A 13,342-nucleotide genomic window follows, 5' to 3' on the forward strand; every position below is an offset into this window, starting at 1 on the left:
GTTTCTAAGGCGAATCTGCGGACAAGGCGATGATCCCGACGTTCCTGCTGGCTTCGCAGGATCCACTTGATCGTTAAGGAAGCGAGCGGGTGAACGGGAGGGGGTAGAAGGGAGGAATCCCCAAAGTGCACCTCCGCTCTAAATCCTGAGACTTCAGTCCCATAGAATTAGGTGGAGGTCCTTCAACACGGCTGAAAGTTGGGTTTCCTTCCTGAAGGTCCAATCCCTTTCAGCTCCCAATAGGGGTATATCCCCGAGGACGACGTCGTTCGCATCGCGGCAAGGAGTAGGAAAGCAGGATGATAAAGACGAGATGGACGATAAGGGGGAAAGGAGTCTTATCCAATAGCTGATCCCAAATGTCCTTAACGAGCACAATAGGTCAGGTATTGCGCAAGCTTTCGCTGACTCGACTCGCACCTCTCGCGCGAGCCGATTCGAATCGTCCACCCGCGCGCGACCTGTCACTTGCCATAAAAAATGCGGATCGAGTCACGTGACTCGATTATCACGATCAAAATCTAACTATTTATCGCCGGTAATCTGCAGAAGAATATTATTTCATCTCATTAACAATTCTCTCGATGAAACGAAAACTCAAATGTTCTTTAAAAGCCAGAAAATAGTGAAATAAAAAAATCAAACAAAATTAAAAAACTGTTTAATTACGTGCGCTTGCGGTATCTTTTTTGGCAGATTAAATGAAAATATATCCGTAATAAATATGATATTTTTGGTTTTAAATGACTCGCTACGTCTGTTGCAAAAAATTTATTGATTGTTTCGCGAGACACCCTGTATATGCGACGAGGGAATGTTCGATTTCCCTTCATCGTGTTCTCACTTCCGGGTGGAAATGGAAGAGAGATCGATCGGATTGACTCTCATGCAGAGAAGCACTACGAGAAACTATTCTGCAGAATCGCGGAGTTCAAGCGACCTCCACCTTGAAATCAGTTTAGAAGCGCGACTCATTTATCAAATTTATCATATCTGATCGATGATAAGCGCTATATGATAATTGTACCAAAATATTGTGTCTCTTTGTGATGACTAGTGGAAATAATATCTTGTTATTTTTGTTTGTCTCGAATGTCAAGATGATAAAAGTATTATTTACGATATGTTACGGTTTATTTTCTATTCAACGAAAACGACGAAAATCAAAACAAGAAATTGGCATGAGATAAAACTCTGTAGTAAACAATAAACGTATAGAAAATTATTTCAAGATCATAATAATATTCAATAGAAAATTACTTAAAGCTTTATGAATATTAAACATAAACTATCGCTGAAGTGAGAAAAATCTGCGCGTATAGTAAATTCAATTAAAATAAAAAATTAATATAAATATTAAATATAAAATACAAAATGGTTAAATTACAAATTGTCAATTGCGACAAATCGTTGCAGATGATAAAAAACATTCATTATATATTTTTTAAAGTTATGCTATATTATTTTTCATCTTGATATATAATTCACAAAAATCTCTTCATATATTTAAATACTTATAATTTAAGAAATGTAGATTTTTGTTAAAGAAATTGGTTCGTGTATGTGCTAAGTAAATTTATACGAGATAAGTTATATATAAAGTAAAAGCTCTCACAAAAATAACACGAGGAAAAATGAGTTAATTAAGAGCCGAGCGTGATAATAATTGCGTAAATATTTTAATTATAATCATTTATCGTACGTTTCGATCCAAATCGGATCTTCAAAACGTACATAATTACAATAATTAAAATATTTGTGCAATTATCACCGCGCTCGGCTTTTAATTAGTCCGTTTTCCCTCTTGTTAAGATAAATTAAGATATGTTAATTTATTTAATTTTATTAAAAAAAGATCTGTTCCAGATTAATGATAGAAAATTAAATGAATTTATATATAAAGGCTCTGTATATCCGAGATACTTTATATAATTTTACTCGTGGGTATTAACTAAAAGTATATTTAAGGGAGGTTCGATCTGTAATTGGAGGCTCTTAAAGCATAATTAACGCCATGTTGTTATTCTCCCATTTCGACAATGCTTTCCTTTCTCTACCTTCCCTCCATTCAACCACAAACCATCCCCCAATCACCGCATGCAAACCGTTAATATAACTCCGGTCCTCCGAAAATTATGGGAAACTAGTCAGCGTAGAAATGTGCTCCCTACTGTTTTCATCATGTTGTCTCTCTCTCTCTCTCTCTTTATGCTTCCTTGCTTTGTTTCTTTGCCTCCACTCTCCTCGTTCTATTCGCATTCAACAAATATGCACCTGAATACTGTATTATTGTTGCTGCAATAATTGTCTTACTCCAAGAATCGATTATCTTTGTCAGAGTGTCTACTGCCTGTTTTCTCTCTTTCTTTAGCAAAAATAACCCTTATTAAAGTTGCATAAATATAAGAAAAAAAATGTGAGAATTCGAAATAATATATTGAATCGTTACGTATTACAAAATAACGTATTTGCAAAAATTCATAAAAAAATGCTCTAAAAAAATAAAGTTTAAAATAAAACATTCTAATAAAATATTAAATATTATAACACGATTTTTTTTATAAAAGTATACTTCTTTGTGAAATATTTGTACGATATTCAAATTATATAGTGAACTTGTAAAACGGAAAGAAATGAAAATTAGTGTCTGTATTACTGTATAAATTAAAATACGTATTAAAAATATACATACAATACTTGGAATATCTGCGAAACGAGAACGCACACCCTTGACACTTGATGATTAATTCAATGTGACACTGAGAACTTTCCAGTCGTGATGGAAAATGATCTCCTCAATCTCCAAGTATTGTAAAAGGGTGTCGGAATGAAATAAAAAAATGTGTAATTAAAAACGTACAACCCATACTCGTTCCCGTCTCGCGTATCCGCTTACAACCGGTCCGGATACGATACTGACATTATGTCATACGAATATAAAAACCAAGCGAATGATTTCAGTGGGATGATGATGGTAAGCAAAGTTTTATTCGACAATCGCGAAAAAAAGTCCACGTGAGCACTCTTTTCAATTTTATATTAATCAATTTAAATCTTAATGTTTTTATCGTAGTGTTAGATTAATATATTCCATTTATAATATTAAAAAAAAAATCTTTGCATTGACTCTTAACGGATGTATGAAATTTTTAATTTTGAAAGAAAAATATCGCGTTAAGGCTATTCGATTCTCGATTCGAATCGCATGATATATTTTTTACGCGGATACATCTTTACAAATTACGTTTATGGAGTTAAAATGTTTACGACATCTAATGCACGTAACTCTTTAATGATGATGAAACATCAAAACAGCAATCAGTAGCCGATTGCCACAATCGATCATAGCCAGATTTCAAATTTCCGTTATTCTCAATCAATAAAGTCTAACGTTCTAATCCTAATTTTAGGAACTACGACACCTATCGAATACTTATTTGCGTAATTATAATGTTACAACTATATGTAATACGAACGAGAATGAGTAAGCACGAATGAGAATCACTGTTCAAGGGAGCTCAAGGTGAACGAGCTTCAAAGTGGCAATGGTGAGCCGCGAAGAGCCACGTCGAGACAAGCGAAGGGTCCGTGGGCCCTAATGCTCGCATCGTTCCTTACATAGTGCATACACACAAAGTGCACGAAACACCTCCACCTCTCTCTATTTTTCTTGCACTTCACAGCTGCACTAATTGAGTAAACAATTATTCGCACGAGTACAAATTTTTAGTGTCTCAAGAGTTTCCAAGAAAAAAGTATATATAAGTACTAAAATATATAAAAGTACTAAAAATAAATACAATCGCATAAATACAATGTAAATATAATGTGGATATAAAAAAGTAGATGTTATTGAAAAAAAAATTCAATAATCTTTTTTCACGGAATGAAATAGGAAAGGTTTAAAAATAAGAAAGGAAAACTCAAGAATACGTTCAGTTTTGACTAAACTGAATATTTTTTCTAAAAAAGAAAAAAAAAAACAATATTAATCTTTCGCATTAATATGGCTCCTTTAAAGTTAAAATTAATTCTATAAGTTTTTTTATATCGTATCTAATTTTGGAACAATAGAGTATTATTATGCTAATTTTCTAATACATACGATTATCAGAAGACGTTTACTTTATTAGAACACACTATAAAATCGTAATATTCTGAGTAGCCTGACATTGCATATGCAGATCAAATGTGTGACGCTTTTAACCAAGGTCGGTCGATGCTCTAAACAACATCTCCCCAACGTTAGAGAATGAAAGGAGGTGCACAGGGTGCATGCTCCGCCGAGTCGTCCTTGACCCTGAAGTCAGCCTGTATTCTACCCTGTATATCTCGCGAAGAATATAATATAACATATGTTCGCGTACGCATATCTCAATTTTGATCATTTTAGATTATTTTGCTTCCACAACCTTGTGTCTCTTTTACATATTCTTTTACATATCACATCACTCATCTCCCCAAATGTCAGCTTAATTACTAACGAAATTTTTTGTTCCAAATACCGGAAACAAATTGTTTATTTGTGATTTCAAAACTAATTAATATTTATAAACTCGTTAACTAAATTTTTTCGATAAGTCCTCTCGTAATTCTTTAAACGCGACGATACTGCAAGTAAATAACACAAACGTTTATCGAATAATTTTTAATAATTTCTTTATAATTTCCCCAATAATTTCAGAAATCAATACGATAGAATTTTTTTAAATAATCGATCGAGTTTTTTAATTAATGCCTTCTCATTTTATATCTTACGTAAAATAATGCAGATTTATTTTATCGCTTACTTTTAGATTTGATATAATTATATAATATTTGTTTGCTTTTATTTTGAATCATAATAATTTTTTATTAGTATTGTGATAAAAAATATCGAAAATAAGAAACAAAATGTTATTAGAAATAAAATTTGTAAAATCTATAAGAATTTCCTATATAATTTTTTATTAATTTTTTTTTATATAATTGCATAAACTTATCAAATTTTTGTATTTATTTTATTATGTAATTAAAGATAAAAGTTTATCAAATTTGAGTTATTACATATTAATTAATTAAGCAAATTAATTAAAACAAAAAGTATACTAAAATCATAAAAACATTAAACGAAGTCAGCTAGGAAAGATTCAAATCAAAATTATATTATGAAAAACTAAGGAAAGGTCAAAAAGTGAGGAACCAAACCGGAAGTTGGCTGTCTCGTGGCGGCAGCACAAAGGATGGCACTTAAAAATTCAATGCATTTCAAATGGGCCAGGGAATCTATCCGCAGGCGCCGTTCGCTAACGCCATTTTCACTCACATTGGCGTAGCCGTTTGTTTTCCAGCTGACCTACGATGATATATTCCTTCTCTATAATCGGGAAAAAACTTCACGATTTTACATAATGACTCACATAAATGACGTGCAATCAAGTGATTTGTTATCATTTCTGTTTGCTAATCGATAATATCAATAAATAGCAAAATCCTCTTTAAGATTCATCTTTAAGAATTAATTGATATCAAATAAAAATTAATAACTCGTGATATTTAATAACGTAATAAATGCAAATTCGATAAATTTATGCAATTGTTATTCTAATCCTTTTAAGCTTCAAACCTTTCGATTTTCTATATCTTCTATTTGAATGTGCAATATGTATACAGGATAGGCCCAAATATTCCGGCCAGACTTTGAGATTTTATAGGAAATTTAATTCTGAAAAAAAGTTTCATATAAACATGAGTCGAAAAATGCTCCCTTAAAAAGTTAGCGCCCAAAAATCTCTGAAATCACTTCATTATTTTATATGTAAAATCAGAGAAAAACATGCGTTTTTAAAAAAGTATTCAAACAAAAATTGTAGAGAATTAAATTATCTTTCAAATGAAATCAAAATGATTGTAGTATGTTTCTTAGATTTTGAGATAATCAGCTTTTTAAAAAATTCTACCGTCGATAGCCGAAGAACCACTTTTTTGTACATTTGAAACAAGTGATGATTTGAAAGATACTGTAATTCTCTATAACTTTTGTTCTGGTACTTTTTGTTAAAAAAATGCTTTCCTTGATATTTGTAAAAATGTATAAAATAATCGTAATTTCGGAGATTTATGGGCGCTAACTTTTTAAGAAAATATTTTTCAACTCATATTTATATGAAACTTTTCAGAATTAAATTTCCTAAAATCTCAACGTCTAGCCGGAATGTTTGGGCCCTGTGATGACATGTAATTTTATATTGTATTTTTTCCAATCTTCAATCAATGGATCGCCGATTCTTTTAATTAAGACATGCAAAATTTTTAATTACATACAATAACTACGAGACAAGTGCTGAATGAAAGTAAAGAATTTGAATACGTATAGTATTACTTGAAATTTTTAGAAACCAATGTAAACCAATAAAAAAAATAAAAATAAAAAAAAGAGCCTCACACGTAAAACGAGATACTAAAGGCAATTGTTATCATAGTATAATCATGGTAATTCAATTTTAACCGTAACTTTAATACGTGACATAGTATGATAGAAGTCTAAACTTTGCACACGCATACAAAATTTCGCCGTAAATTTATTCTCACTGCACAACACGCGCCAAATTTAGGACAGTGTGTCATCGGCTTCTATGTTTTCTACATTTGTCGCACGTAATGTATACTTACGCATTATTTACACCATCTCATTAGTATAGACGCGTAAACAACATTAATCAAAAAATTGAATTTTTGAAAAAGAAACAAAAATAGATGAGTCTAAATTCTTATATAAGCAACTAATTTTTAAAAAGTCTTATCAAAAAAAATCAGTTTGTTTCCAAATATTTTTCTACAGCCTATTATTTTTCAGTATAAAAGTATTGTATATAAAATTTTAAATTCTGAAAATTGCAATTTTATATATATCGCTCTTAAAAGAAAATAAATAATTTGGTATTATTTAATACTGTACATTCTTTTATAAAAATAAGTCTGTCATATTCATTCTGCACTCGCATCGCCGCAATTTCTCAAATTGTTTCGTTGTTTTGCTATTGAAAAAGATATACTATTTGACATATAAATATATATATTTGAAAAAAAAAGTCAAAATTCTCCCTAGTCAGCGATGCATAGAGAGAAAGAAGGGATAGAAGAGGTGCTCTAAAGAATAAAAGAAAAATCGAGATAGTCGCAGGCGGACTATCGATTTTTTTTATACCCAAGCAGTCCATGTGCGAATAGTAATCGTGATGGGGAGAGGGATAAGGGAAGCAAAAGAAGTTACACAAAGGGTAGCGTGACACAGAAACGGTCAATATGAAAATCCGCTTGCTTTGTCACATCTCGTATTTGTGTTACATAACGCAATTATATTTTCATATTTTTAGCATCTAATTATAACACTATGCTAAAAATTCAATGTCCTGCAATTATTTTTCCGCTTCCTTATTTCACCTTCTTTCAGTGCAAAAATGTATTGATCTCTACTCGCAATTTACTTTCTTATTTTCTTATTTACGTTCTTATAAAAAATAAATTTAAGGATATTATGATAATTATTATTATTGTATTTTAAATATCTGACAAATTCTGATTTTATTCCAATATTCTCCAATTATTTTTCTCTGATAATTTGTAATCTTAGTCTGATTTATCTTCGATACATTCCGATATTAATCTACGTATAACAAGTTTGCTTCCATAAATTATGAATTTATAAATATATATGTATTCACGCTGTACCAATTTAATTTATAAAACAAATTTATGTAAGTATTTTCTCTCTCATATTTATTATATCTAGTATTAATATATATTAAATCACTTATTTTTACAAAAATATTTAAATTTATTTGCAGCAAAAAAAGATATTTTTAGAGATACATTTTTAAATTAATTAATTTACCGATTCATAGAGAAACGAAAACAGAAACTTTTTTCTAAAATCTTATATCCCCTTCACAATATATACGCGAATGCAGTACAAAAGATTGAAATAATAAATTATAATTTATAAAAGTTATAAATTATAATTATATGTTACCTAATTTATTGTTAGTATAACACTTGCTAATTTATTGTTTTTAAAACACTCACCTATTTTTCTCCAACTCGTTATGAGTCGTCCTGAAAGCAATAAAAAGAAACGCTCATTATGTTTCTGAATAACTTTAAAAACGTGATTTATGATAAGATCAGAAATTGAGTGATGAATATCGAAACAACACAAACATGATATAAAATCGAAAAGGCGGATATTTATCAGATAAAACACGTTGTAAATATAGCTATAAATAATTTTAAATTGGCAATATTCTGAGTTGTTGCATATAAAATGTTGTATTATGAAAAACCACGATTTAATAAAATGTTATAAAATAAATATTTCTTGATAATCGAGTGTCATATTATGCAACACGTTACAATAATATAATTCTTTTACAAAATCACGCTTTATTTCTTGCATATGACTTACAATTTTGCGAGTTATAGTAATTTTATGAAAATGTAAAAAATTGAAAAAATTGAATAACATTCTCCTCTATAGTTTGAAAATTGAATATGACATTATACAAGCAGTTCATAATAATGCACTTGAAAAATTTATTAATGTGAGAAAAAAAAAAGAAAAAATAATAATGTTGCAAAATTTAACGTATGAAATGAAAAAATTGAAAAAATAATTTTGACTTATAAAATTTCAATCTCTATAACTGTCATTTTTAAAAAGATGTCTGTGCAGACAAACCTGCTGCCTTGCGACTTCTTTGTCTTTGGCCTCTTTGTAACCGTCCGCATATCATCGGGTATTGGCATCGTTGAAGCATAGCCATGTTCAGCTTCTGTAATCATAAAGAAATAAATCGATAAATGGAATGTAAAATTACATACAATATTCTAAAATTAATAGCCTAAGCTTTACGGAATCAAAATAAGCGAAGCTTGACAAATGGGGAAATACGAAAAGTATTCGTCTTTCTCGCTAAATGTCTTCTGATTATCTTCAGATTCAAACTGTTCAATATCATACGATTTTATTCTTGATAATATTTTCGTATCTTCAAAAACAATTATTTTATAAAAAAGGCGACGTGACTCTCATGAAAGGGTTTGAACTTTTGAAGCTTGTTAAGCTCGTTACAGAGCGAGTGAACGATGCGAACGCATCGATATTAAGTCACGTTTTATTTTCTTAGATCGTTCCAGGGGAGTCACGTCCGATCGAAGTACGATCGTGCCTCATTTTGTGATTTTTCAAGCAAACAAACGTTCAACAAACTATTTCGATTCAATAAATGTGTATAATTGAGTTAGGCTGCTATTGTTCGAAAAAGAGAGTGTCAAATGTAATGTTTACATTTCTACAAATAGATATCGAATTAAATTGAAATAAATAAATACAATCAAATTGATATTGAAATAGATGCATCGAAATATATTTATATAAATAGGGCTCGGCTTTAAATTAAGATACGAAGTATCTTTCAAATACCTGAAATCGAATAAAAATAGATAGAGACTTTAGAATAAATTTCCATAAATAAAAAGGTTACCGGATAAATTAAGATAAAACTTCGGAGATACTTTCTCAAATTCATATCAGATTTACTTTCATTCCTAAATCATCAAAACTTCATTAAAAACTACATATTCGTAGTAAATATTCATGGCTCATTTTAACTAAAAAAATCCATAGCATATATAATTTGGCGTTTATTATAAAATAGACCTACAAATTATTGTTTTTATAATATTATGTCTGATTATAAAATAATTTTCCAATTTTACACATATATTCTGCCAAATCCACAATAATTTGAAAAATTGCTAATATTTTATAAAAGCGCGCCGATTTTGTTTTGTTTTAAGAATTACGCGTTATTTTAATGCTATGCATGATATTGAATTATCACAAATGAGACGTTTGTTTTGCAAGAGTGTTACATAAAATTGGAACTTGCGAAATTCATATGCAAATGAGACTCGATCGCTCTTTCGGAAATCTAACGTCGTACTACGCACGAGAGGACACGCGTGCGCAAAAGGCGCGGAAAACGACGTGCGTCCTCGCATGCACGCGGCTCTAAGTGCGACGCAGCAGCATTATAAGTGGAGTGATAAAATGAGATCATCGCGCCGCGTCCGATCCACTAGGAAAACAAAGATAGCGGTGGCGAGATGAAGCGTATTTTTAAATCGTATAAATTTCTTGTTAAAGGAATATATTCTCTCTCCAAGTAGAAGCGCCTGTTGTAAAAAGAATTTATTTATATTTGAAAAATTCAAATTATCTGAATGTCAATTTAACTATGATAACTTTCATAAAGCGATTCGATTAATTGTGTGCGATAAATATTTAAAGCAGATAAACACATCGGAATTAATACCAAAACGCCATTTCTTAATAATTTCATAGTTTCATTTTTTTAGATTTTTCATCAGTATGTTTAAACTTTTAATGAAACCGAAGAATGTCTGACATATTGATTCTAGATAACAAATTCGATAAAAACTACTACGTCAAAGATTTATTAAAAATATAATTAAACATTCCTATCAAGAATTAATCCTACAAAAATAAAATCGAGCTTATCGTGTGTGGAATGATTTTTAATTTTCTTTTTCTTTACATTTTAACACGATTTAATGATTTAACTGGGATTTAATTATGACATTGCATATTTCATTTTATAAATTAATATATATTATACTGACAATGAATATTTACGCACTACAACGCATTACAACTGATTAGAATCGCGACACGTGTCGATACCGCGCGTAAACAGAAAAGTATGAAATTTAAATTTAATCAGATATATTGAAAGAGTGTGTGTGTATGTGTGTGCGTGTGTGTGTATGTATGTATGTATGTGCGCGAGAGAAATAAGAAGCGGCGAACACTCACCTCTTTCCCTTCGTTCAATGTACTCGGCGGCCTGCAGTAGGGCAGCAATGCTCATATTTCCTCGGTTTGGCGTAATCCTGGCGGCTTCCGTTCACGCTCACTCTTCCTCTCCTCCTGCCGCACGCTCCGCAGCCGACACACGCGACGGAATACACAAACGCACGCACGCAGTCACTCACACACCCGCGCGCGCGCACACGTGCGCGTACGACGGGCGCCTGGGCGAGAATGAAGGGGGAGGGCCGCGAGATACGTAATCGTGATGTCTTCGGCCGCCGTGCCGCGCCGCTTCGGGCGTTTCCGTTGCTCTTCGGTTATCCTCGGCCACGTAACAACGCGCACCAACGCGCACGAGCAGCGACGACGATGACGATGACGCGCACCAAGCGAGGAACGTGCACAATCCGCGGACGGCAACGGCGACGGCGGCGACAGAGAGTCGAGATGGACACGCGGAAAGCTTCCTCTAAGCTGCTGTTCCCCTTTGATCCTCGTGTCTGTCTCGTACGCGATAAAAATTAACAAATATCCCAAATAAGTCTCTCTCTCTCTCTCTTTTTCTCAGTCGTCGTTGAATGTCACTTCGGTTGATAAAACTCCCTTCCACGAAATTCCAATGTTAATGAACTTGTCCACTCTTGCAAATATTCTCTCCAATCGTTAACTGTCAATCACTGATATCAAGTCGCGGATCGATCACTGAATGTTTTTTTGCGCAACACTTGAAACTCTTCCTGTTACAATGTTCTTTTGTGTAGCGTCCCGTGCAGCGTCGTTTGAAACACCAGTCAGATCATCAAACAAGTCAGAAGCCGCGTTCTCCGATATTGCGTTTCCCCTTCGATCGTGATTGTCTAAATGGTTTTATCCTTTCCTCCTGGTCACAGTACTTTTCCCCTCTTGCTCGCTCCGCTAATCCTTCCTCACCGCGTATATCACCACATTTATCGCGATTACACTATAAATCACACAAGAGAAAACCGATTATCAATCATCGTCGACCGTACTCAGCACTGTTGCGAACGCGATTTCGTCTACACGACTCCAACGACAACAACACAATGCTCCCATAAAGTACCGCGTGAGATAACTGCGCTTCGAACATCGCCGAGAGAAGCCGATCGTGAACAGCGCATACGCGCAAGTAAACACAAGCGCGTGCGCGCGCACACATACGTGTAACGTAATACATACATACATGCAGGCATACACACACACAGGCAGACACGAAGCATCGCACGATGAGTGAAAGAGTGAGAGAAGACGGAAGAAGAAGAAAGGGGACAGAACGAAAGAGAGAATACGCCTACGCGCGGTCGCGTAACGCGAGAAAAATAAACAGCGAGTAAAACGGAAACAGAGCGAGAGCGAGAGAGATGGGAATAGATGGATAAATATAGCAAGAGCGATAAAGCAAAATTTATTATACGCTTCAAAATGAAATTCCCTACGAGTTAAAAACATACGGAAAAACAAAATTTTTTTCCTCTATTGCATATTTAATTATTAGAATTTAATTAAAAAATTTACCCGCATGATTCTCTATACAAGGAGACGTGAATATTAAAATCAATTGAACTCTTCAAACATTTTAATACATACGTGTGTTTGTGATCATATAATATACATATTCAAACGTAAAAGAAATACATAATTTATATAATACGCTTGTTAGAGAGAAAGAGAGATATTAAAAAAAAAATAGTATTAAAAACAAAATATAACAAAAATAGTTAATTCTCTTTTAACTCGTCTTTAATGTTTAATAATAATTAATTTATTAATGTGTTTAATTATGCAATGCTTACTTTATAAATTATTATATATCTCTAACTCTAAAAGACTAAAAAAGAGTACGGGAATATTTCGTAAACACATATTCCTAGTAAAATTATTTGATATGTATTTTCGTTTTAAAGATAAAAAAATTGGAGATTATAATTCATGAATTAAAATTTAAATACAGGAACAAAAGAAAAAAAATTTCAAAAATTAACAAAATTTTTACAGGTGTAATTATACACTAGTATCTATTTGTGTATCATTATCATCTTTTTGTAAACTTCTTATCCATTGTGCGATTAAAGTAGACATTTAGTTACATATTATTTCAACAATTAAACGGAAAAAGAAATTTCAGATAAAAATAATCACTATATGTATTTTGTTCAAAAGTACTAAAGAAAAAATATTATTATAAAAAGTAATATAATAGAACCATAAATAAAACTAGAGAAAAAGAAAATTTATCAATCTCCGCATTACATAACAAAACACAGATGCTCTAATAACTATATAACGATTGTCAAAAAAACGTATTTAGTACGATAAATATTTAATACAATAAATTGAGCAAAATAATCATAAAAAAAATTTAATAATAAAAACCTCTGTTTATTTCAGTTATATTTTGTACATAAAAAAAAAATAAGTGCATATTTATATTAAAAAGAAAGAGGACATAAG

General features: G+C 31.8%; 1 protein-coding gene across 6 annotated transcripts in view; it reads right to left on the reverse strand.

Moving 5' to 3' along the window:
- The window catches only part of LOC126850469 (max dimerization protein 4-like), a 35,914-nt gene that overhangs the window by 21,107 nt on the left and 1,465 nt on the right, over positions 1-13,342 (reverse strand). For 5 of the 6 annotated variants that reach the window (XR_007687551.1, XM_050593523.1, XM_050593522.1 and 2 more), the window contains exons 2-4: positions 10,877-11,834; positions 8,717-8,810; positions 8,065-8,094 (exon numbers count right to left, since the gene is read on the reverse strand). Coding sequence is in view for 5 of the 6 variants with exons in the window: in XM_050593523.1 (XP_050449480.1) it covers positions 8,065-8,094; positions 8,717-8,810; positions 10,877-10,931 (179 nt within the window). In the remaining variant the exon portion in view is untranslated. Of the gene's footprint in view, positions 1-8,064; positions 8,095-8,716; positions 8,811-10,876; positions 11,949-13,342 lie in introns of those variants that run through there. The other variant, XM_050593521.1, reaches the window with a different exon arrangement.

This window comes from Cataglyphis hispanica, chromosome 6 (assembly GCF_021464435.1).
Source record: "Cataglyphis hispanica isolate Lineage 1 chromosome 6, ULB_Chis1_1.0, whole genome shotgun sequence".
NCBI classification, from domain to species: Eukaryota; Metazoa; Arthropoda; class Insecta; order Hymenoptera; family Formicidae; genus Cataglyphis; species Cataglyphis hispanica.